Here is a 27471-nt window from a genome sequence, read left to right as displayed (position 1 = left end):
AATTAGATTACCGAGATTCACAAAATCAAGGAAACACGCACCTGTTACGTTAAGAATAACAAAACAGGAATTTCAGTAACGAAAGGAGTTATTTTGTCATCCAAAAATCGATGGGTCTACTGTTCCGTTTAGCGTTGAAAGAAGACAATTAGGTAACAACCTTTTGTTCTCATTATCGTTTATTTAATAAATTTTTACGTTATTTACGTTATTGCAAATTGAAGGTTTTTCGCATATGCTACATGAGTCAATTTTTTTCAAATTACATCTTGTTAGATCTAACTAGCAGATTACAATAGAATCTGTGGCCGTATACATTTGTTGCTACGAGATTAGGTTTTTTCAAATATGTTTAGGTGTTATGTGGACTCCGAAATTCTGCTTAGATATTTCAAGGATTCATATATGATGTTTTATACCGTGTTAAGTCTTAAATTAATTAAGTTTAATTTATTTTTAATAAAAAAAATCTTACAAATAGCTTGGTAACGATTTCGAGAAGAAATAACTAAAACTAATATCATTTTAATATTGTATTAGTATGGTCTTGCCGATATCAGGTAACGGATCTTTTTACATTGTAGCGCAGTAATAGCTCGGTATGCAAGGTTTGGTAGCAAATTCTCATGCCTAATCTAAGTGAAGTTGTCGAAAGCTTGCACCATGACCAATTTCAATTTCAATTATAAAGAATGATATGCTCAAAAGCTTTTTCCATTTAACGTCGGTCGACCTTAGCTTTCGAGATACAGTAAATTCGTCCCGCAGCTTAAAGTCGAAAATGGACAATTTAGGCAAACTAAACACGATTTTTCGAGCCTCGCGGCTCGCCTTTAGAAAATCAGGGCAGTCGGCATACTTAAAAGCCAACGGCCAGCATATCGGTGTACATTAATACAAATACCCAATAATGCCAGAAAAAAACTATGCCTTATCTATTTTATTTCTAATTTTTTATACAAAAAATTTTTTTCAATATATTAGTCAGATTTTTCAAATTAAGATGATACCAAACACGATGCTTTAAACCATACTTATTCATTATTCGTATCATACGTTTATTCGACTCCGTCGAATCTTGGCATAGTCCTAGAGGGTCAATCCCTGCAAGTCCGTAACATGCACTACTTGGGCATATGTAAATAATAAGACGATTATAAAAACTCGATTTAATTTATTATAAAAACAATAATTAATCATGAAAAGTTTAACTTCATATATACGAATTCATTGTTTTCTTTTTAATAAGTTTCCACGATTATTCTTTTCATAGTGTAAATGTACCATCACTTTATGTTGTGACTGATGTAGTCGCATTCTTATAAGTGTGCATTGGGTTCAGGGACAGTTTGTTTGCTAGACGTTATCCATACAAGGAGAATATCTTCTTTCTTGCAATATTCACTTGTGATGTGAAGGTAGTGTTTTTCCATTTTGATGTCAAACTCTTTGAATTTTGATAAAATTTCTTTATGATAGGTGATAAATTTCTTTGTCTTGTAACAGGGCTTAAGACATTCCTTTTTCTTTTTTTAATATTAATCCCTTTACTTTGTGTGCTACATGTGTCTGGTATTAGTTCAGAAGAGGCTTCAATCTCTGTATTATCTTCCTTTATACATGAAACATTTGATTTTATATTACTTGTATTTGCTAATGGTTCATAGGAGGCTTTAATCTCTTTATCATCTTCCTTTATATATGAAACATTTGATTTTATGTTACTTTGTGTGTGACTCATACTTTCTAATGGTTCACAGGAGGTTTCAATCTCTGTACCATCTTGCTTTATACATGAAACATTTAGTTTTATATTACTTGTATTTGCTAATGGTTCACAGGAGGCTTCTATTAATGGCGCATTTGGAATATTTTTACTTGGTACAGAATCTAACTTCAATCGTCGTCTTTGACCAGAGCACATATATGCCTTTTCAGGAAAGTGCAAGTGGCATACTTTATATTTTGTTCTTTCTTGTACTGTTAGTGCATTAATAACAGGTGAGCACACTGCTTCTTTCCACATTTCATTTATGAGTACATTCTTGGGAAAATGGTGATTTGGTACCAAATAATTGGACTTGCAATTTGGTACACAACAATTTCTTGATGACATGTTTATGATCTAAAACAAAAATAGATTGACTTTAAATGACATTCTAAAGATGTAAAGAAACACTTATTGTGACATACAAAACTTCCATGCGTGTTTATTAAATAGGTTGATTTATCTACTCCTTGCTGCTACGTTGTCAGTGATGATGAATCTGAAACAAAAATATATGTACCTTAAATTGTATTCAAAAGATATAAAAAACTGTAAGGAATCAAAATAAATGTTGTTTCTGTCGATCTGTTCGCTTGGGTTCGCTCAGGATTGTTCAATATCGTATAAAATGAATGAATGGCGGGAATGGCAATACATCGGCACATGGTTTACAAGTCATGAACAGCCATATTGAATGTTAGTTCGTAAAAAGGTTTGTACTTACTATAGATGACAGCCACAACACTGTCCCTGTAAGGTTTCCTTTTCCCGGATGATACCTATGCCGAAGGTAAAGAAACTTCAAACATTTAACTTATCAATAACACTTTATTCTCTATTCCTTTCTATATCATGTTTCATGGCAACTCGTGCCAGCTAAACACCTTAGCACGCTTGCCTAGGGAAATAGCTCGCTAGCGTGATAATTCTCAAATCTCAAATATTCCCTACACAGTTGTTTCCCATTGATCTTAAGGCTCATTTTCACTGGCTGATGACTTCCGTTTCGGTTTGGGTCGATGTTGATGCCAAATGTCGGTATTTTTAAATTGGAGAAGGTTCATTTAAAATAAAATAATTTCAAATAATAAATTATTTCGTTATTTCTCTCTTTTAAAAATAGCCAAATGAAATAATCTGCACAATAATTTGTTTAAAAGGAAAAGATATAAACCAGCCTCAAATATTAAAAACTTTATAGTTATTTCAAATAATTATAATATGAAAGTAGAGAAGAGAAGATGGGTTTGGGCTCTTAGGCCTTAGCATCTTCACGATGCGACTCTTACGTTATATTATCAAATTCATCAGCAGTGCGGTAGAACCGTTAATGTTGCCATACCGATAAAGTGTGGCGTTGTTCGTCGTTTTACAATAAATATAAATTGTTACCAAAACAAAAAAAATAAAAGAAACAGAATCGACATTAGCAAAGAAAAAAGGTATATTATGCGTATATGTACTTCTTAACCATCATTATCTTCATCAATGTTCTCATAACAGTACAGATCTGTCGCATCAAGACTGTATGGTATTATGGAATTAGCATTTTTAAACGTATCAATTTTATCTCTAATTATTATATACGTATATTCGTATAATGTTGTGTTGATTTGTAAAATCATCGTCTTAATTCTATTCGATTTGATTTTAGTTAAGTTGTTCAGTTCAGTCGGCCACCGTATAATAATATTTTTAATATAATAATATTACATCACACCTCGTTTTTTTTATAGTATAGAATTACTACCACACACAACCAGATTGTAATAATGAAATGTGTGCAACTAGTAAATGCAAGTGATAACGTAAACATAAGAGATAGTGATGACGGTGCGGATAGTCTTCCATGAGGAAATAAATGTAAAATGCTGTTAATATTATTATATATTTTAATTAATATTCTTATTAACAGCAGATAGATGTATTTTAAGCAGCGGTAATATTTACATATTTAAAGATTTACGGAATCTATTGTCGTGATCCTGATGTGAAATAGGAATTAGTACTTGTAAAAATTCCTTTACCGAATTAAAGTTAGCTTAACGGTTTGTATAATTCGGAGTGGAAATTAGTGGCAAGGATTTTTAAGAGTAAGGAAATATGGGGGAGGAATAAAGAAAGTGTTGGTGACATTGTCGGAGGTGGTAAGTTAATGAATCTTACGAATTCTTAAACGTAAATGAATTAAACAACTACTATTACTACTCCAGCACAGAAGAAATAATGTCATATCGTTTCTCGTGTCACGCAAGTGTGTGAAGGATATCTGAAGGTGCACAAACATCATTGATAAAAATTTTTAGATTAATTAAATTGAAATATCACCACAATAAAATGAATTAAATAAAACTATATTTTAAAACAATATTATTATAAATTATAAATGAATTATGAAATTCTATAGGGTCTTCTCGTCCCCTAATTTTATTTAAGTACAATGAGACCCCGCTTAACGGGATCAGTATTACGCGGGTAGTATGTATTTGGATTCCCCGAAATCACACACGGTATTGGTACTTGTCGTATATGTGTGCAAATGAAGCAGGCATGCGTCAACCATAATCGGTGCATTATGCAGCGACGGCGCACGCTATGTATCTTTTGTTTTACTACACTACTTTAATCTTTACTGTATTCTACGCTCTCAACTGTATTCTCCGAAATCGCATTACAGTACGAACGCATCTTTCCTGTGTCACAGTTGATTTATAAGCGGTCATCGACGTCACTAGATGTATAAAGATACAAACATAATATTTTATTTTATTGCAATAAATTCGACAATTCTTAATTCGTACAATGGGTGATTGCAAAGAACAAAAAAGTAAAGCGACAAAAAAAAGCATTTCGCTGGAAACTAAAATGCAGGTGTTAAGGTGATTAGATGCAGGCCAACGGCAATCTGATGTTGGCACTGTATTAAATTTGTCAATTTCAACAATAAAAACAATTTTAAAAAACAAAGAAAAAATCGTATCATCAGCAACTACAACCACGACGACTTCTGCAACAAAAATTACCCATTCCAGAAGCAATATGATTGAGGAAATAGAAAAACGACTTTTCATCTGGATTGACGATGAAGTTGAACGTAGTATGCTATTAAGTCAAGCAATTATAACAATTTTTCACCATATTTAGAATGAAAAAGGCTACAGCAGAGAATATTTTGTAGGTAGACGAGAGTGGTTCGACCGATCTAAAAAGAGAAACAATCTTCATAACATACAGATTACTGAGAGGATTACGGAGATTACGGAGATTACGGAGAAGCGTCAAGTGGAGATACAGAAGCAACTGCTGCATTTCCAGCGACATTAAAAGCAATCATTGAACGAGGGAATTATCCTCCTGAATTAGTTTTCAATTTTGATGAAACGGGCCTTTTTTGAAGAGAATGCCAAAACGTACATTTTTGTCTCTTGAAGAAAAGCGAGCACTAAAATTAAAACTTGGTGCCTTTAACTGGTGAAACTTTAAATTAAAATCACTGCTTCTTTATCATTCCAAAACCCCAAGAACAATGAAGGGAATTTCAAAATCAACTTTACTAGTAATTTGGGAATCCTATACAAAATCGACAAAATTGTCAAGCTAGCTGATCAAACAGAATTGAATAATATAAATGCGCAGGATATTGATAAATTATTGCAAGTTACAACAGGTGAAAGCCTTTCTAACGACGAACTTAAAGAAAAGGAAGAACAACAAGTGCACGAAGATGACGAAGTCAGCGTTTCTGAAGATGGGGAACAAAAGGAACTCTCAACGAATTTTCTAAAAAAAAAAGTTTAGCCACTATAACGGAAATTATGGATTAGTTTGTACAAAATGATTTAAATTTTGATAGAAGTTTAAAGACAAGACGAGGTATCATTGATGCGGTGTCTTGCTATCGATGACTGCTTGCTGAATGAAACAGGAAAAGTCAAACGACTTTAGAAGTCTTCGTCACAAAAAAACAAAAAATATCAAATAAGGAAGAACCTTCCTCATTACAAACATGTCATCTTCACTCGAACTTTTCTTGATTTTCATGAATGATTGATGAATCAAAATGGATATTAGCAATAAATAAGCCTATAAATGATGTAATAAAAAACTATTTAACAATAAATGTTATAGAATAAAACAAAAAAAGGACTGATAAATTTTTTTATTCTTTGTTCTGTTTCACTTAACCCCATTATTTGCGTGTTACGATGACTTCGTTTAACGCTGTTTTGTTTAGCGCTGGAACTTATTGGAACGTATCCCCCGCGTTAAGCGGGGTGTTACTGTATTTTAAGTTAAAATATAAATTATTTTTTTAATATAAGATAATTTATATTTCATAAATCTTTTCATTCCAGCCTCCTATTGAAAGACAAATGATTATGCTACCTTTGTACAGTCAAAATACAGCTATTTAATTATTATTGAGCGGGGCTGATTTCAAATTTTAAACTAAAAATGTATTTGATGAACAGGTGAATACAATTAATTTGCCAAATTCCTTTATATTATTTATTTATTTATTAATCACTACATTTTATAAATAATTAATTTACAGATTTAATCATTATAATTATATATAATTCTATTAAATATTTTTTTCTATAAAATATATATTAAATTTAATATTACTATTTCAAATGTATTAAATATATTAATATGTTCCTTTTAAATACATATTTAATCTCCAATTTTGTTATGTTTTGTATCAACGGTTGTTAAATTAAGAATACAATTTCATTAATTTCAAAAATAGATGAGTTAATTTAATATAATTTTTTATGTAACATAACAGTTATTAATGTCAAATTGCGTGTGAAATGTAATTCGGTTTTACTTACATCTAGTCTTTTTAGAAATTAATTTAATTCATATATTAAAATTATTAATAGCGTACATATACATTTACTATATATAATTAAGTAATTTTTTAATGTATACATATATGCTACTAATAATTTTAACACACATACGCGCGCGCACACGCACGCACGCACACACACACATTCGACGACTCGTGATTGTCTCTTCCAATCCCGACATTCTCGACCGCCTTCATTCAAGTAGACCAAAGTATCAACTACGCAGTCTCGTCAATAGCTTATCTTTTCTTAGTGCGGCAAAGAGATTTATGCATTGAATGTTTGAATGGATGCGACGTGGTGCTATGGTGAATATCGTGTGATTTAAGAGTATAAGCGAAAGAATATTTACAGTGAATATTAACAAGAAGATACATAAAGATTATGGACAAAGACACACACGGTAGGTACAACGTAGTACTATTTATACAGGCGCGGCTGGAATTGTCACGTGGTCGGCCTCGGCGGGCAGTGAAACCACCGTCGTTATAGGGTGGCCGAAGTGAGATTGTGCAATCCTCAGAGTGACCACGATAAGTTCGCCAGGCCAAGAGCCAACGCGGAATTCAATCTTGAGGAAGCAAATTAAATGTTGGTTATAGCTATCGATGGCACATACCAAGACGCATAGTTCTCAGTCTGCTCCGACAAAGACTGTCTTGTAGTCGCTGTAGATGGTTGCGTAGGCCGTCGCAGCATAGGCGGCCTGAAAAGCATCGGCGAAGCCGTTAAACTCTATTGAATTCATAGAATTCATAGGCCGTCGATTTGCGGGAGGTCCCGCATGAATCGAATCCCTTGGCGTCCCTCTTGTTTCGGCAGTAGTGGGTCCCAATCGCCCTTGAACAGCCATAGTGTCTGGAACGTGATCTTGACGGGCACGTCATGATGACGGGAGATAGCTAACACAGCGGGTCCGAATCTGGAGCGTCCGTCGAGTAGCAGGTACCGCTGTTGGCGAGACTGCAAGGACGACCTCAAAGTAGACTATGGCCGGCATCCACTGCATTCCCAGAACTCCATGCGACAGCTCGCGAGAGTGTAGCTGCAATGTCCTCTCACCGGTGGTATCGTCCTTTGGACCCGGCTGGTTGGAAACCCATCTCCTCAGGATGAACCCGTCTAGCAGGAAGAGCTGCTACAGCTCCTGCTGTAGAGCGCGAGCTTCTTCGTAAGTGGGAATCCCTAACAAGATGTCGTCCATGTAGATATTTTGCTTTAAGAGTACCGATGGGTCGCGCTTCGTCCGAAGTCAGTTGATCAATGCACTCGACTGTCAGATAAAGTGAACACGCTAGCCCCTAAGAGACGATTGTGAGCTGGTGTGACTGCTCCCTTTCCTTTGGATCGCAGCTCTAGAGAATCTGTGGCCATCGTCGGTTTTTCGGATGAAGCAATATCTTCCTAAACATTTTCTCCACGTTGGCCGTAAAGCCGGCCGTACGTCGTCTCCAATCAAGCAATACGTCGAAGAGTGATGGGAGAAGGTTCGACCTCTGCAATGAAGCTATGGTAGGCGTCCTTCAGCGATGGGCACTAGTCATCGGCTTGTCGGTAGGTCCTCTGGTGGAGCACCTCGCAGGACTTCTCCAAAACGGTGAGTGTGATCTACTGCTCGTGGACTTCTTGACCTCAGAATGGAGAACTCCTTGTCCACAGTGTAGTGATGTACGTGAGCTGCGGTGGACTGCAGTTAGTCAGCAATCGTCTCTGGTTGTAGACGTCCGCACCAAGAAGGATTTCCACCAGGTCTGGCAACTAGTAATGCGGATCCGCGGGGATGATTCTGTTCATTTAGTGCCAACCTCTCGCTACCGGTCTCAGATCCGGCAGGTCTCAAACCGGAGACGCGATTCCTGTGCTAGGGTTGTGGTCAGCTGCGAAGTTGTACGCCCTCTAGTGATACTAGTCGAGCTCCGCCTATCCCAAGCAGAAGTATCTTGTCGTCACGATGAGGTAGCGATTACGCCAGCGATTACGAGACGAACGATACCTCGCTTATGGGAACGATATATAGCCACATCGTCTCGGTCCCTCCTCCAGGACCATCGACCATCACCCTCGCAATGTTGAGGATGACCGCCGTAGTTCATTGTCGAGGTAGCGCCGTATGCTGTGAGAGCGCCGCCCCCTCGTTCACGTAGGCTTCGTGCATAGTAATGAGGTGCCGATCAACACACCGCTGACAGCGTTTGGAGTTGGATGGATCTCCAATGGACGTTTGCTCAGGCAATGGTTGCACAGCTGCGTAGACTTCATTGCGCCTGTCCTCTTAGCGGCGGACTGCTTCTTAAATTGAAGGTAGTAGAGGAGGAAGAAGTTGCTCTTGCGAAGAAAACAAGCGTTAACAATACCCTGAACAACCTGGTGGACACCAACGCTCTTCGCAGTCGTTCTCGTCCTGTCGTCGGGACCGCTAGCTGGAAGATGTACGAGCGCTTTGACGAAATGTCTTCTTGACTTCTTGTCTTTATACTTTTACAGAGACATTCGTCACTACGCATACAATGTACACATACAGGGTGTCTCAGCTAAAGCAGGTTACCTAAATATCACTGTTGTTTCTGGGAGTTATCGGAAAACTTTATTAGCAAAAGTTTTTCATCTCCACTTCCATCTTCACTTTTTTATGTTATAATCACACTATTTTTTAAACATTAGTAAGTATTAATTTATGTATGTCGAAAATTCATTAGGTTAGCAGATATTTTAAGTTTAATTTTGCGTAAATGTACTTTCATTGAAAAACAACGTTGAATATTTGCTAAACTTATTATTTCTCGACATAAATAGGCTCTGAAATTCTCCAAAAAGGATTCTCTATCGAAATCTCCGACAATTCTCCGGCTGCGAGAAAATTATTAAATCTCTCTGAGATGTATAAGCTGAGATGTCCTGTACATCTATACATTCGGTCGCCACGCCGTCGCATACACACCGCCCATTTCATCTTATTATTATAACGTATTGAATTGCAACAGAGATTATCCGTACTAGTACTGTCTCCATCACGATATTCTCGAAAATACAGTAAGGTAGTGTATGTGACACCACTGATCATATGAATTTCTCATTATATGAACTCTTTTCCGCCATCAAGATAATTGTCTTAAATATTACTCGCCGCGCCTAATCATCTACACTTACATAAAGGAAAAAGACAAGAAAAAAAAGAAGTCTCAAGTGTTTATACTTAAGATTCACATCCCTTTCCCCTTTTTGTAATTTCTCATTTAGTTTTGGCGCGCGCGTATCCACTATATATTTTTCTTTTCCTTTCTTTCTTGTCCTTCTTTCTTTTCTGTCTTTTCTCAAGACGAGCTCTCCTCTTATTGGTCAGTGTTTTTCGTTAATAACTCGTAAACAAAGCTGCGGATTGCATCTGAACTAAGGAAATAGTTACTTCAAATCCCAGGAACAACTTTTGCGACATCCCCTATTTTTTCAGCTGTAGCTTTTCATACAATCGAGCTCTGCATTTTAAAAATTTCGTTCGAAAAAGTGAAGCTCTGGGACAATATCCAATCTAAAGTATTTTAACTTTTATTGCATTTTATAGCACTAAGCATTATGCCAAATTCCGTGGGCTCCTTGCATCGGTCACAAGTGCATTTAAACAACCGTATCTCTTGAGGTAATGTCTCCTCTGTTCGGTACCTAATAACGAATTTATGTAGCTGATGGAAGTATGATCTCCTTGAAATACAGAATGTAATAGCAAACCAAAGCACCGAGATTTTTTGAAGAATAACAAAGTTGAAACTAAACAGTGCTGGTCAGTATTAATATGATCTCGCAACGCCGTATTGATGCTAACGACTAATGACTAACGTTTAACGAGTAACGGATTTTTTATCGTGACTTGACCGACTCAACTGACGATTTTCGTTTGTCGCGCCGCTGACCCACGCTGATTTCATATTACGAGCTTTCTTTGACTTCGCGCGGATCGTGATGGCGGGACAGAGACCGCTTGTCTTAAGCGCGGCTTATCATGGTCGATTTTCGAGTGGCGATCCAAAGTAGCGATGTCTTACATGTTTTGAATCGCCACCCGTCCGCTGGTCGACGACGCCCCGCGAAAGCGATAGTCGAGATATTGACCGCTTCTCCCGTATGTTAGACGGAATATATGTCGTTGAACCTATCTTACAATATCCTTACAGAATTAATCACACGGTATGATATAAAGTAAAAAAACGTAACTGCACGAGCTCCAATAATATTAGAGTGAGTAGAAAATGTGTATACAACAACACTTCCAATACTTTCATTGTCTGTAGACACAAATATATCATTCTGTAATGATATCGACTATACGATGATACAGGGCTTCATTAAAAAGAAATATCGATAGTATTCAAATTTCGGAAACAACGACCTCGAGCAGAAATTCTTCTTCAGCATTTATTTCCACGCAACCAAAAGTACGGTAGAAATTGTTTGATTTCATTTGAATACTGTGCGGAATATATTGGAATTATGCAAATGAATGTTAATTTACGCTTTGGTATAGGTATTTCGTCGCGAATAAACAATCGATCATCCATTGCTACTCTCTTCGAACAGTTTGCTTTGACGCGTTCAATTAACGTAGATGCCTCGTAAATTACAAGCTGTGAACTTCATCCTCCTGCAAATTCCGTATACGTTAATCTGTCATTTATTCATTGATTCAAATTTCGTTTCTGTAGTCGTTGAAGTAGAAAAGTAAGACTTTTTATTTGTTGGAAAGTATTTATTACACCTACCATAGCGAATCCCGACCGAACGAAAAAATCGCGATGGATATATTAATTTTCGTTCCCAAAATACAACAAAGCAATCAATGTATTCTATCCATTCAAGTCATTTGGACTAAATACCTGATGCCGCTGCCTCCAAAGAGCCGAAAATCATCCAATTACCTCTTTTTAATGTGCACCATATATTCCATATAGTTCCCAACAATTTCTCTCTAATCGAAGACGGAATATTTGGCTTACCCTTCCTCGAAAAATACAAATACCAGATTTCAAATGATTCGCTCACGCTCAATAATCTTCCAGTGAAACTCTGAAATGCACTTCACTGAAAATTTTTAGGAAGATATTGCTTCATCCGAAAAACCGACGATGGTCACAGATTCTCTAGAGCTGCGATCCAAAGGAAAGGGAGCATTCACACCAGCTCACAATCGTCACTTAGGGGCTAGCGTGTTCGCTTTATCTGACAGTCGAGTGCATTGATCAGCTGACTTCGGACGAAGCGCGACCCATCGGCACTCTTAAAGCAAAATATCTACATGCACGACATCTTGTTAGGGATGCCCACTTACGAAGAAGTTCGCGCTCTGCAGCAGGAGCTGTACCAGCTCTTCATGCTAGACGAGTTCATCCTGAGGAGATGGGTTTCCTACCAGCCGGGTCCAATGGACGATACCACCGGTAAGAGGACATTGCAGCTACACTCTCGCGAGCTGTCGCATGGAGTTCTGGCAATGCAGTGGATGCCGGCCATAGCCTGCTTTGAGGTCGTCCTTGCAGTCTCGCCAACAGCGGTACCTGCTACTCGACGGACGCACCAGATTCGGACCCGCTGTATTGGCTATCTCCTGTCATCATGACGTGCCCGTCAAGATCACGTTCCAGACACTATGGCTGTTCAAGGGCGATTGGGATCCACTACTGCCGAAACAAGAGGAACGCTAAGGGATTCGATTCATGCGGGAGCTCCCGCAACTCGACGGCCTATGAATTCTATGAATTCAATGGAGTTTAACGGCTTCGCCGATGTTTCTCAGGCCGCCTATGCTGCGACGGCCTACGCAACCATCTACAGCGACTACAGGACAGTCTTTGTCGGAGCAGACTGAGAACAATGCGTCTTGGTATGTGCCATCGATAGCTGTAACCAACATTTGCTTTGCTTCCTCAAGATTGAATTCCGCGTTGGCTCTTGACCTGACGAACTTATCGTGGTCACTCTGAGGATTGCACAATCTCACTTCGGCCACCCTATAACGACGGTGGTTTCACTGCCCGCCGAGGCCGACCACGTGACAATTCCAGCCGCGCCTGTATAAATAGTACTACGTTGTACCTACCGTGTGTGTCTTTGTCCATAATCTTTATGTATCTTCTTGTTAATATTCACTGTAAATATTCTTTCGCTTATACTCTTAAATCACACGATATTCACCATAGCACCACGTCGCATCCATTCAAACATTCAATGCATAAATCTCTTTGCCGCACTAAGAAAAGATAAGCTATTGACGAGACTGCGTAGTTGATACTTTGGTCTACTTGAATGAAGGCGGTCGAGAATGTCGGGATTGGAAGAGACAATCACGAGTCGTCGAATGTGTGTGTGTGCGTGCGTGCGTGTGCGCGCGCGTATGTGTGTTAAAATTATTAGTAGCATATATGTATACATTAAAAAATTACTTAATTATATATAGTAAATGTATATGTACGCTATTAATAATTTTAATATATGAATTAAATTAATTTCTAAAAAGACTAGATGTAAGTAAAACCGAATTACATTTCACACGCAATTTGACATTAATAACTGTTATGTTACATAAAAAATTATATTAAATTAACTCATCTATTTTTGAAATTAATGAAATTGTATTCTTAATTTAACAACCGTTGATACAAAACATAACAAAATTGGAGATTAAATATGTATTTAAAAGGAACATATTAATATATTTAATACATTTGAAATAGTAATATTAAATTTAATATATATTTTATAGAAAAAAATATTTAATAGAATTATATATAATTATAATGATTAAATCTGTAAATTAATTATTTATAAAATGTAGTGATTAATAAATAAATAAATAATATAAAGGAATTTGGCAAATTAATTGTATTCACCTGTTCATCAAATACATTTTTAGTTTAAAATTTGAAATCAGCCCCGCTCAATAATAATTAAATAGCTGTATTTTGACTGTACAAAGGTAGCATAATCATTTGTCTTTCAATAGGAGGCTGGAATGAAAAGATTTATGAAATATAAATTATCTTATATTAAAAAAATAATTTATATTTTAACTTAAAATACAGTAACACCCCGCTTAACGCGGGGGATACGTTCCAATAAGTTCCAGCGCTAAACAAAACAGCGTTAAACGAAGTCATCGTAACACGCAAATAATGGGGTTAAGTGAAACAGAACAAAGAATAAAAAAATTTATCAGTCCTTTTTTTGTTTTATTCTATAACATTTATTGTTAAATAGTTTTTTATTACATCATTTATAGGCTTATTTATTGCTAATATCCATTTTGATTCATCAATCATTCATGAAAATCAAGAAAAGTTCGAGTGAAGATGACATGTTTGTAATGAGGAAGGTTCTTCCTTATTTGATATTTTTTGTTTTTTTGTGACGAAGACTTCTAAAGTCGTTTGACTTTTCCTGTTTCATTCAGCAAGCAGTCATCGATAGCAAGACACCGCATCAATGATACCTCGTCTTGTCTTTAAACTTCTATCAAAATTTAAATCATTTTGTACAAACTAATCCATAATTTCCGTTATAGTGGCTAAACTTTTTTTTTTAGAAAATTCGTTGAGAGTTCCTTTTGTTCCCCATCTTCAGAAACGCTGACTTCGTCATCTTCGTGCACTTGTTGTTCTTCCTTTTCTTTAAGTTCGTCGTTAGAAAGGCTTTCACCTGTTGTAACTTGCAATAATTTATCAATATCCTGCGCATTTATATTATTCAATTCTGTTTGATCAGCTAGCTTGACAATTTTGTCGATTTTGTATAGGATTCCCAAATTACTAGTAAAGTTGATTTTGAAATTCCCTTCATTGTTCTTGGGGTTTTGGAATGATAAAGAAGCAGTGATTTTAATTTAAAGTTTCACCAGTTAAAGGCACCAAGTTTTAATTTTAGTGCTCGCTTTTCTTCAAGAGACAAAAATGTACGTTTTGGCATTCTCTTCAAAAAAGGCCCGTTTCATCAAAATTGAAAACTAATTCAGGAGGATAATTCCCTCGTTCAATGATTGCTTTTAATGTCGCTGGAAATGCAGCAGTTGCTTCTGTATCTCCACTTGACGCTTCTCCGTAATCTCCGTAATCTCCGTAATCCTCTCAGTAATCTGTATGTTATGAAGATTGTTTCTCTTTTTAGATCGGTCGAACCACTCTCGTCTACCTACAAAATATTCTCTGCTGTAGCCTTTTTCATTCTAAATATGGTGAAAAATTATTCTCGGTTTTTCCATTATAATTGCTTGACTTAATGGCATACTACGTTCAACTTCATCGTCAATCCAGATGAAAAGTCGTTTTTCTATTTCCTCAATCACATTGCTTCTGGGATGGGTAATTTTTGTTGCAGAAGTCGTCGTGGTTTTAGTTGCTGATTATATGATTATTCAAGCCTTGCTGGTCGTTTTTATAGTTACCGATTGTCAAACGGTCAACACATGAAAATTCTATCCTCCCAGAATGTGTGCCTTATGCGGCCGGATCTCCGGGACAGGTCGTAAAAGTGAAAGAGCCTAATCGTCTGAAAGTGCTGTTTTCGCGTGTTTTCTGAAATTTTTAGCTTTGCAGTCTATAGTTGCCGGGAAACTGATTTTTTGCAACTGCAATGCGAAAGTGATCGATGACGAAGCGTTCGCAGCGTTTGCTAACATAAACAATCAACACTGTGCCTAAAGCCTTCTCAGCCGAGTTGCTCCGCCGTCATCGCAAAGATTGATGGTAATCGAGATACAGGCCACTAAAGAAGCAGTAACGTTCTGGGTAGAATGGGGGTGATGGGATTTTAGATGGGCGTTAAAGTATAGTGCGACGTTTAAACTCCAAAATTACGGGTTACGATCGAACCATAGAAGCAACAACAACCTCCTGTGTTCCACAGACACCTCTATTTAATAATAACGACCCTTTTCAGGGCCTCAAATTCATTCCAGGCTTATTCGCTCCAGAAATGATGTCAATGCGATAATAAAATACCACTTTCTATATAACCCAAACCCACAAACAACGTTTCATTATATTCCTAGTTTCGTTCATAGCTTCGATAATTGCGAAATTATCTGTTGCTTACTAAACTCCCTCTCGTAGAATATAATATTGATTGTTGGCCGGGAAGTCTGAATTCAAAAAATTCTGTAGATTCATAAACTAGAAACCATTAGCTACGAATGTAACTTACAGGTTTTCGGAAATTTCAATAATTGTAATATACTTAATAAATAATTCTTAACTCTAATTCTCTAAAACTCTAAATTTGAGCATTTTTTGTAGATAATTACTACATTAAATACGTAGTCGTTCTAAGAGGATATGGATGCAAGTTTCAACTTCGTTTTTCAAATTTTGAACAGTAAAAATCGTATAAAATTGCGAAATTATTCGTTGCTTTCGAAACTCCTACTAATATTAATTGCTGATCGTCTCAGTTATAAATTAATTTTAATTAACAAAATTTTATGGATTCATAAAGTAGAAACCATTAGCTAAAATGTAACTTACAGGTTTTCGAAAAGCTTAATAAATGAAGAAATGATCGTCGTTTCAAAATGTTCGCAAATACGCTGGATTGTGTGGTCGAGAACCCTATGGGGCGAAAAGTGCAAGTTGAATATCGCACCACGTGTTTCAGATACCCCCCCCCTCCCCCTCCCGACTACTTCATATTTCATTTCAAATCATTTGTAAATAACATCATCATCTTAATGCATTTAAACCATCCCACGCCCCCCGTCACTGTATATATGTACAAATCTTAAATTTAAGACTTAGATTTAAAACTTATAATTAAGGACCATTAACGAAAGTTCCTATTTTTGCTAAGGGCGTTTTCGGGAACAAGAGCCCAAAGACCAAACACTTACGGCTGTGAACCGTGCATTAATGTAAGCAGAACATTACGAGGGGTAGGCTGTCACCACTCCTCGTGACAAACGCAATAACGGTTTACCACTAATATGCATATATACATTAGTACTTATAAGAGAGAGATATCAATGTTATTAAAAACTTTTTGTTTATTTTTAGTTATAGTAGTATTTGGAGCACCAGGCATACAGATACACGAAAAGAGCGAGATCGCAAGCGCGGTAAGCTACATTGGTCGTCGGTGTGATTTATTTCGCTTGCGGTTGTGCTGATATCGTGCTCTCTTGCTCACTCGCCAGTTCCTCTCTTTGCCTAGAACTGTGAGGGTAGCACTGTTTAGATGTGAAGGGTCAACCAATCAGATTTCTCTGCCTGCTACATATTTCTAAGCCGGCTGCCCCCGCTTTGCTTACTTTGCCTCCACTTTGCGTGGCACTACTGTAGCAAGGAGGAGTTTTTGCACACACCTCTTCCTACTCTCCTCCTTTCCGTCATCACTTTTTCGAAGTGCTCGCCTCACCACTTTAAGAATTGTTGGGGCGAGGCCTAAAAATCTTGGCTAAAGCCTACTTTTACCCCCCCCCCCCCCCCCCACTTCTCCACATACCACCTTGCCATTACTTTTGATCTGGAATGCCTATGAATATCTGTAATGTCTAGCATCATCAAGATGCTGAGGCCTAAGAGCCCAAATCCATCTTCTCTTCGCTACTTTTATATTATAATATTTGATTTAAATAATTTTCCATTTTTATTTATCTCGCATTTTAAATCGATTCACATCATTATTTATCACATAATAATTTCTTCATATACTGTTCTAGATTAAACATAATTATGTGATAAATAACAATCTATATCTTTTTTTAAATAATGAAGTAGCTTTAATAAATTATTTAAAAATTGATCTTAAACGGTATATCCATCCAACTTCATAATTTTGTCAATCGGGTAGCAGAAGCAAAAGAGAGTTGAGATCAAGTTTAAAATAGTTCTGTATTTTAAAATGCACCTCTATTATTCGAGCGCATGTCAAACCAAAGATCTTAGCTTCTACATACCTCCTTCTACGCACTCCTCCTCGCACTATCCTCCTCTTATGAGCCACCCGCCGGACTACCGAGTTTCCGTTCGGGTCGTCTGACGACTCCTGGAGACGCCATTACATGCGAACCGACGAGGCATATCAGTTGTAACGTACGGAGAATCTACCCACGAATTTTGTATATTCCTTCCTGAAGGCATACGCCAGGCTGGCGCCAGCCAGCCGGGGGTTCATTTGTATATCGCGAGTCGAGTACCTCCAAGGGGGTACGACGACGAACGTTTCTGGAATCGGACCCCACTACCATTTTTCCACAGAAATCTGACTATATAAAGGGCCCAAACGCGACCGGGAATTGCGCTAGTTTCGTGACATTCGTCGACACGCAAACGTTAGCGAGATTGAGTTAAATTCTCTTTCGACCAACTCTACGAGGTAACTAGACATCAAGTCAGAAGCCCCCGCCGATTCATTGCGAAAAGCTGAGAGCGCGTTAGAGTTCCCGAACACTCACTTACAGTTGTAAAAACCAACGCGTAATAAATTAGTTTTTTTACCAGTTTTTCTTTGTGTTCAAGTTTAATCATTTCCATCTCCTGTTTCGAACCAGTAGTTGGTATAACCCACCAAGATATATCTTAACCGCTCGAGGCATATCTTCATTTCTTTTCTAACAAAGTTACGAGGCACCCTAATACCAATTCCTCCAAACACCCTATCCTATCCTTAAAGGTAGCCACCCGTGTCGAAATAAACATCGGCTGGTCTACGCACCTCATCCACACTTCCTTGAAGGTAGCCAGCCGTGTCGAAATAAACATCGGCTGGTCTACGCACCTCATCCTAACCTTAAAGGTAGCCGCCACCCGTGTCGAAATAAACATCGGCAGGTCTACGCACCTCATTCTAACCTTAAAGGTAGCCACCCATGTCGAAATAAACATCGGCTGGTTTACGCACCTCATCCAAAAATTCCAATTGTATGCAACCTCCGGCCCTCGGCTCGTAACACAGTTAAAGGGAGGACGTGCATATAAGTTACGAGATCTATAAAAAGCATTTTTTAAATTTTCATCACAGGCTCCGATAAAAAAGTTAAAAAATATGAGATTTTTATTTTTGTTTAGTCCTTCTGTCATCTAAAAAAAATTGAAGTCATTTAGTCCACTTTTAAAAAAGTCATACTAATTTAGAGGGTGTCCACATATATCTTTCCCCGATTGTATATTCGATATCATTACAGAAGATATACTTGTCTCCACAGACAACTAAAATATCCTAATGCATTACATCAACTCGCATCTGTATCGGAACATAAACATACTATTATTAACAGCGTTATTGTTATTAATTTTCATGTGTAATATTCATAACGATCCTAATAGTAATCAAATAAATCGTGTGTGATTACTCTCTGATTATAAGAGTAGCGTGGTATTTTTTTCAAGGAATGTGTCATTAAAAAACCTTAAGGAAACCTTAAAGACCTTCCTCTATGATTGTATGTGTCATTCGAAACGGCCTAAAGATATTCCGAGTTTTTATGTTTATCGATAATTAATTAGCGAAGATGTTCATGAACCCCACCCTGTATATTGAAGTACATTGATATGTGTTAGATACACTCAGTAATTTAAAGCGCATAATCATAACGGATTCGACATAGAATCGTTGAAAACTAAGAATCGTTTATTTGATCTCCGAAAGTATCGACATGCAAGATTAACACCTTATACAGGGTGTCCTAAAATTATATCTTAACCATAAGTCATGATAGTTGAATTCTGACCAGCTAAAAAATCTATCATATGCTGTTCAACAGCTTGATCAAACAGCTGCAGTTGAGTAATTTCTGGTTCAAACGTTTGAGTAAATGTAAATTTTCTATGTATAATATCACTACTATTAGATCTTTTCAAAGAACTATTAGTATTATCCAGAGTAGGTAATTTTGTCAGCAGCGTAGTGGAATTCAGAATTTTATATGCCTCCTCTTGCTCCTGTGTTAGTTTGATCTTTTTGGAAATGGTTTCAATCGTAAGTAGCCTTTAATAGTTTGAAACCTCATTGACTCTGAGTTTGTCTCTTCTATAGAATTACATTCATCGATCTCATAAACAGACACCAAATTCTTTTTTCTGTCTTCTAAAATACATGGTCTTTCTACATACTTCCTTCTTACATCCTTCATATTTTGAATTTAGATTACGAGACGGTTTAATAGAATCTAATGTACCAACCATCTATAGAGTGATCCGGTTAAGTGGACACGGTGGAATAATTGGCGAGGGTTTAAAGTTGTCAAAACTATGTTTCTACAAAAGTTATTTGGTATAGAGAAGGATGATATAAACAATATTCCTACAGGTGTGATGGTGGGGGTAATATTGAAGTAAAATTAATATTTTTAAATAAGATTGTTACGAGCCGAGGGCCAGGCGGTTTGGGTGGCCGGAGGTTGCATGCAATTGGAATTTTTTGGATGGGGTGCGTAGAGCAGCCGATCTTTATTTCGACACGGCTGGCTACCTTTTAGGTTAGGATGAGGTGCGTAGACCAGCCGATGTTTATTTCGACGCGGGTGGCTACCTTCAAGGAAGTTAGGATAAAGTGTTTGGAGAAATTGGTGTTAGGGTGCCTCGCAACTTTGTTAGAAAAAGAAATAAAGATATACCTCGAGCGGTTGAGGTATATCCTGGTAGGTTTTACCTACTACTGGTTCGAAGCAGGAGATGGAAATGATTGAACTAGAAACCAAAGAGAACTGGTAGAAACTAATTTATTGCGCGTTGAGTTTAACAAGTGTGAGTGTGTGTTCGCGAACTCTATACGCGCTCTCAGTTTTTCGCACTGAGCCGACGGGGGCTTCTGATTCTAGGTTGTTACCTCGTAGAGTTGGTCAAAAGAGAATTTAACTCAATCTCGCTAACGTTTGCGTGTCGACGAATGTCACGAAACTAGCGCAATTCCCGGTCGCGTTTAAGCCCTTCATATACTAAGATTTTTGTGGAAAAATGGTAGTGGGAGTGTTGCTACGTGGTCCGGTTCCAGAACGTTCGTCGTCGTACCCCCTCGGAAGTACTCAACTCACGATATACAAATGCACCCCCGGCTGGCTGGCGCCAGCCTGGCGTATGCCTTCAGGAAGGAATATAAAAAATATGTAGAAAGATTCTCCGTACGTTACACCTCCTCCCTAAGATGAAACGTGTAAATGAAAACGTGTAAATGATGCTTTCACTCCTTCCTGGAGGCGTACGCCTTACATAGATTTCTGGAAACGGACACAGTGTGTCGCGCGCGCGCGCGCGTGTGTGAGTGTGTGTGTGAGGGGGGGGGGGGCGAGAGAGAGCAGGAGGTCGTTGAATTCGTCTCGACACCAGCTACAATATTATCAGGTAAAAAATATATGTTGACATTTAAAAAATTGAGGTGTCCAGCACTTTTTATAAAAAGAAATTTTTTTGGAAGCTATTACATTCTAATAGGTAGAAAAGTGAGTACCGACCAACTTTTGTTGGAAATATGTTCTTGCCAGATCATTGAAAATGTCTGAAATATTGTGGTTTATTTTGAAATTGGATGCGAGCGCGCAGTTATATAAAACGCCAAGATTACATAGTTTCTATGATCGGAATATATTAATCTTTCTATGGATCATTTAGGTAATTTGTAGTTTTTTTACATTAAAAATAAACCATTGTAACAAATGTTTCGTTGTAAAAAATGTAAAAAATCTGTAGTTAAATGATATAATATTAAATAAGTAATGTGAACATACCAAAATGTATTATAAATATCTTTTGAATCAACGAACCAACAAGGCCGATATTCCAAGACCCAAATCCAAAAGCTAGTGTTTATTGAATTTATAAGCAGTAGATAAGGGGCATGTTCCTTTGCTCGTCGTCTTTGAAAGGAGTCTATCAAGTGGCTACTGTTACGACCCGAACTGACAGGACGCGTCGCGTCGCAACGTTGAAAACACCGCGTCGCGGTTTCTTAAAATCCATAGAAAATTAGAAAGCGCAAATAATAGCAGCTAAAATTTGTACGATCTTTTTCGTAATACTGTCAGTTTTTATATGAAACAAATCGGATATTTAACACATTCTATAGTTTTGTTTTTAAATGCTTCTTAACACTAGATTTACCGAACCCATCAAAATGGCGGGTCACTAATTTTTTAATATTTACGATTATTCATATCGTAAAAATACATGTATGAGTTATTTATTCAATTTATACGTTACTTACGGCAAATGTTACAATAACACTTGTTAAAAATCAGAATAAATGTCTTATTGTTACTTTTCTAAACTGATATAAAAGAGCTGTTTTTTGTGCTCCGTAAATCTAGTGTTAAAGTCTAAATTGTAATCACCTTCGTATTACTAAAACAAACGAGTATTTTAATGCTCCTAACCATGAATTAAATCAAATGCTTCAACTTCAATTTCAATATTTTTATCTTTATAGAGTTATTGGATAAGTTACCAGTTCATAGGAAGAAACATGTTTTCCATATATTGAAGTTGAGAAATTGTTATTTTGCCAAAAATTACTTCGCTGCAGACCATTGTGCGCTGGACGGCAGCGCGTCATAATACAAGTACCCCGAAGGGGTTCGGCGACGAATTCTTTGGAACCGGTGCACGTACGCACAACCACCATTATTGTTTTTCGCCAGGGAACATTTGTGATAGACCAAAAGCTTGTAATGTACTACTTTTTACCAGTCTATATTGTTGTCAAAGTTGATTATTCCATTTCCTGATTCGAAGCAGTAGTTGGTACAATCCACAGAGATACATTTTTACCGCTCGAGGTGTATCTACATTCTTCTTTTCAAAAGTTACGAGGCAACCAACCTTCAAGATCTTCTCTTCTACTCCTAGCGACGTCCCGGCGATGAAAAATGCACCAGCTAGTCCACGGCACCCTTACTTACTTAGTGACGCCCCGGTGATAAGCAAACATCGGCTAGTACAGCCGAGTTTGCCTCTCATTGGTCAGTGTTTTTCATTAATAACTCGTAACCAAAGCTGCGGACTGCATTTACGTTAAGGAAAAAGTTACTTCGAATGCCCTAAGGAACCTCTCATTTCACGATTTTGATTAATTTTTGGGACACCCTATATTTTTTCAGCTGTAACTTTGCATAGAACCTAGTCTTAGAACGATTCTGTTCCGTACAAAATGGTATAATTTTACATGGAGTTATCGAAATTTATATACATTTAAACAGTGCCCAACACAAGTGGATTTAAAAAAATAAGATCTCGATACCTAATAACGAATTTACGTAGCTGACGGAAATATGATCCCCTTGAAATACAGAATGCAATAGCAAACCAAAATTCTGAGATTTTTGAAGGAAAAACAAAATTAAAATCAAACTGTGTGCAGGTCAACTACATTATTAATATTATTTTTACAATTCTCGAAGAGTGGAAAAAGAACATAAAAGAACTTCTGCAAACTCATTTTCTTTTTAAAGTACACGATTACTCAACATTTTTTAATGAGACATTCCTTACAAGAAAATCCTACTCTTATATCCAGAGATTGGGATCTATACACAATTTATTTGATTTTTATTATCATCATATCATTGTAACATATAAGTGAAAAATTAAAATTTTATGAAGATTTTAAAATTTGTTTAAAAATATGGTTTCTCACATAAAAAAAGAATTGTGGGTATAAAATATGGGGTTTATGTTCACAGCGTTTAATTACGACTTAATATGTACAAAATACCTACAACTAATGCTTATGACTAACGATTCCTAACTGCGTCTTAACCGACTCAACTGACAAATTTCAGTGCGTCGCGCCGCTATATTACGCGCTTTCTTCGTCTCTTCACACGAATCGCGTGTTACGTCCCGCAGTTGACTCACGAGAAAAATATATATAATTTCGCGGATCCGCGGCTATAAGACGTAGTTGGTCGCAATTTTGGTACACACGACGCGTTATGTTCGAGTATTACCGGGAACGGCCACGATTTGAACGCGCGCTTGCAAATAATGAGTACGCTAACCTTGTGTTGAAACGCGTACGAGCTGCACGTGGAGAGAGAGAGAGAGAGAGAGAGAGAGAGAGAGAGAGAGAGAGAGACGTGTATCTGCCTCGTCGAGGATCCTCCTGTGGGATGTCTGCAGTTGTCGGTGATTGATATCGATCAATCGTTGCGTTCTCGAACAATCTATTCGGCTTGCGGGCGACGGTCGGCAGGATACGATGCTCGTGCAGCGGGCTGGTTCTCGTTCAGTTTTCGAAGGCTTTCGGAAACTCGGTCTCGTCCTGCGGCGTTGTGAAATGCGCGAGACTTTCGTTTGTCGAATTTATGATTCCCGGTCGCGATTTCGCGGTACAGTCGTTGCAGTTTTCGTAATTGATACTTGCGACTGGCGCGTTTGGGCATGTGAGAAACAGTGCGCCTTGTTCGACAAAATGCAATTGCGTTATTCTGACTGGAGGCTGAATTTCACATACCGAGCATTCAGGTCGAGCTCTAAGGCGTATCTTACTTTCCAACAAACAGTGAGATTGGTTTCAAATCGTAGATTAATGCACTGGTTCTGTAATACCAGGGATCTAACTTGGAATTGGGTTGATTGAATTGAGAGTTGTACGTATATAAATATAAATATATATATTCTTAATCAAAGTTACAAGAAACTTGAGTTACACACAATATTTCTAAGAGCTAATTTAAGATTTAGGAATATGTCTCCAGAGATCGACGGTCCTCTGGAGCTGAGCACGAAGTGTGCTGGTTGACTGCTGAGCGCGAAGTGAGCGAGATCTGTTCTGCATGGACCTCCTTTCTTTCGAGGCGTCGCTGTCGCCGGGAGGTCGCATGGAGTGGCGTCGCTGGTGGGGTGCGTCCGTCGGATTGGGGACGTCGCGGATCGCGAGGACTTATAATTAAATATATGTATAGAATTCGGGAATTGGTAATTGGATCATATAATGTACTTAATCTATTAGCGACGGCGCGTCTTACTCCTATGTGATTATACAATGGATCGATTAATACATGCATACACGCACGAACGCAATACATCGGGAGTCGCAACACACGCACGCAACACACACGAACGCAATACATGAACGCAATATACGAACGCAAAACATGAGTGCAATATACGAGCGCAATATACGAGTGCAATATACAACTGCAATACATCGGGAGATGTAACACGCGGTCCTAGACGCGGCGTATCTGGGTCGTTTTTCGAGTGGCAACCCAAAACAGTGACACCTTACAAGACACCTTCACGCGAAGATGATAGCCGGGATATATATACATACATACATACATACATACATACACACATACATACGTTTCTTCGCCAAAGCATATACTAAGTATAGAGATAGTAGCTACAGTAAATTCTCCCTAACTGACGCTCAAATTATACACAAAAATAGGCAACTGTCAACTATAAAAACAAGGCACGAATAATCATACCTCTTCTTCCCGAAATGTCCATTTTTGTGAACAGTGTAAGCATCAATTAGGGAGAATTTACTGTATCCTATTTATTACTAAACAGTGATGCACACAAAATACAATACAAAAAGACAGTAAAGTAGTATACAATTATTCTCGAATCGCACGCCGAAATCGTAAATCGTGTCCGTAAACCCTCTTTCGTTATTTCGTATTCCGAAATCATGATCGTAGCCGTGTTCGTAATCGTATTCGCGAGCGTGATCGTAAATAGCGTGTCGACGTTCGCTCCGCTCTGTCACGTGCTCTGCAAGCGCGCCCTTTTATCGATGCACCGGCCGAACATTACGAGTCTTCGTTCCAGTTCGGCTGTTTCGCTCGACCAGTGTGTAACACCCGCCGATTATCCTAGCAGCTCCCAAAATCGTTAATCTTCGGCTCCTGCATCCGACCGTCCAGACATATGACCCCAGACGTCTTTATCATTTATCTGGTCATCTTGGCCCTTGACGTCGTCGCTCTCGTCATCGGTGTTGGTCCGTCGCTCGTCCTGCGTTCGTGCGCTTTCCCAGTGGCCTTGCTTCTGCATCCCTTCGGGACCGTGATGCGTCGGTCGTTGTCCAGTTCCCTCATCAGGTGTCATCGCCGCACCACGCAGCCTGGGAACCCTCGCTCGTTGAGGATGTTCGTTGTCCGTTGTGGATCGTCTTCGTTATCCTCGCTGCGCTCCTGACTCCTGTGGTTTCGTAATTCATGTTGTGTGCATACCGTGTTTGCTCTCGGCCGTCGTTATTTCAACCGTGTAACACACGGAGTTATCCTCCGTGAATAGATCATTCACGGATGTTTGTCTCGATATCTTGTCACAACTGCGGGTCTTCGACGTGGGAGCGGTCGTATTCATGACCTACGTGGGCTGTATCGTGCGTAGAACATTTATGGATTTAACGGTGTTACGAGTGCCATCGCCCCGTTCTTTATGGTCTACGGTCCATTCTACGGTTTCAATGAAATCTACATATCCCGAGCGAGCAGCCGCTCGGGACGTGACCTCGTGTGTCTCACCGTCGATTATTCCGCGGAAATGTACTTTCTCCTTCGTTAACGGAGGTGCACCGATATCGAAGTACGCGTTCTAGTGGACCAGGGAAATTTCGCTACTCGTATTCATAACTGCTACTGCGCCGTATCCATTCACGAGAACATCCCTCCGGAGTTTCTTCTTTCTCCTTACCATGATCGCGAGAACGTTTCTCGTTCCTCCGTCGGTGTATCATTCGTGTCCGATTTTGGTAAGAGAAAGTCGCACGAAATGTGCCCGTACTCATTGCACGGAAAGCACTTGCGGCCCTTCTCCTGGACTGGGCATCTCTGCGTAGAATGTCCATGGTCGCCGCGGTTGGAACATCTTTCGTCTGGGCCGCTCGTTGGACCTTCCCCTTGTCCGTCCCGGCGCCGGCTCAGCAACGTCATCCACGTCCACAGTGTAATCTTCCCAAACGCGTCCAGCATAACGGCGTTTGTTTAAAATCGCTAGATTCGTGCTTGGCCCTGCAGGACGGGATGCCGTCGGTGACATAATCGACGAATTCCTCCTGGTGGATAACTATCCTGTTCGCCAGGATTGCCTTCTAATACAGGTGATCCGCGAACGTCTCCTATCAGCGCCACGTTTTTTCCTCGAACTGCCTTCGCGCCGCCAGCTTGTTGGTCCGTAGGTGGAACGTGGAAGTCATCTCTCCCAGGAGCATAGCGACCGTCGTTTTCATGTGTTCTGCCCGCGAGTGGAACACCACTCCAGGACCTTCGCTAGTAGCAGCGACGCGAATGGCGTCGCCTAGCATCCGAACGTGCCGCGAAGTAGCTGGAAGTCGTCGAAATGATTCAGAATGTCCGCGATTGCCATGATGCCCACACAGAGCGCCAACGAGGTCGTCTTGATCGCCTTGTCGCTTGCAGGCTGCTGCTCGGTACCGACCTGCTCTCGACGGACGAGGTCCGCTTCCCGCTTCGCCAGGTCGGCCTCTGTAACGACAAACTCCTTTTCTTTTTCCAGGAGCACTAGACGCAGCTTGAGCACCTCCCGTTCGGTGACTGGTACGACTTTAGGCACGTCCTCGCCGAAGATATCGTCCATGTCCGTGCCGGTTTCAACTAGCCTCGTCCTCCGTACCGCTGGTAAAATGCGCCATTTCCCGTAGTAGCTCCCACAGACAGGTAGTCGTTAAATCTTGCAGATTGCGTGTGTCCATCTCTTCACGGTCGTGTCGCTGTCTCTTATACTATTATTACAATCCGCACTGTCTAGTCGATGGGAATCCCGGACGAGCCCCCAATTGTAGAAACACAGTAACTTCTACCGGAAATTCCAAATTTCGGATTGCTGAGAATTTCCCTGTGCTAGTCCTACGCCTATGTAATTTATTGCTACATCGATGCTAAGGGTCGACGAGGTCGGTCGAGCG

At 38.9% G+C, this 27471-nt stretch overlaps 1 protein-coding gene across 2 annotated transcripts; it reads right to left on the bottom strand.

Annotated features, from left to right (window-relative positions):
* Positions 1–1154: 1154 nt before the first annotated feature.
* LOC117223084 (uncharacterized) lies at positions 1155–2702 on the bottom strand. Of its 2 annotated transcripts, XM_033475213.2 has the most exons (3): positions 2493–2701; positions 2194–2267; positions 1155–2125 (listed from the first exon to the last, which is right to left on the bottom strand). In XM_033475213.2, exon 3 carries the CDS (start codon positions 2114–2116, stop codon positions 1364–1366), a length of 753 nt encoding a protein of 250 aa, XP_033331104.2. In that variant the 5' UTR covers positions 2117–2125; positions 2194–2267; positions 2493–2701; the 3' UTR covers positions 1155–1363. The 2 variants fall into 2 exon arrangements, with proteins under 2 accessions (XP_033331104.2, XP_076378357.1); XM_076522242.1 differs by having other exon boundaries at positions 1155–2267; positions 2493–2702.
* Between the last annotated feature and the right edge of the window lie 24769 nt (positions 2703–27471).

This window comes from Megalopta genalis, chromosome 5 (assembly GCF_051020955.1).
Source record: "Megalopta genalis isolate 19385.01 chromosome 5, iyMegGena1_principal, whole genome shotgun sequence".
Classification (NCBI taxonomy): Eukaryota; Metazoa; Arthropoda; class Insecta; order Hymenoptera; family Halictidae; genus Megalopta; species Megalopta genalis.
The sequence above is the reverse complement of the archived record's forward strand: the minus strand, read 5'-3'. Positions and strand labels throughout refer to the sequence as shown.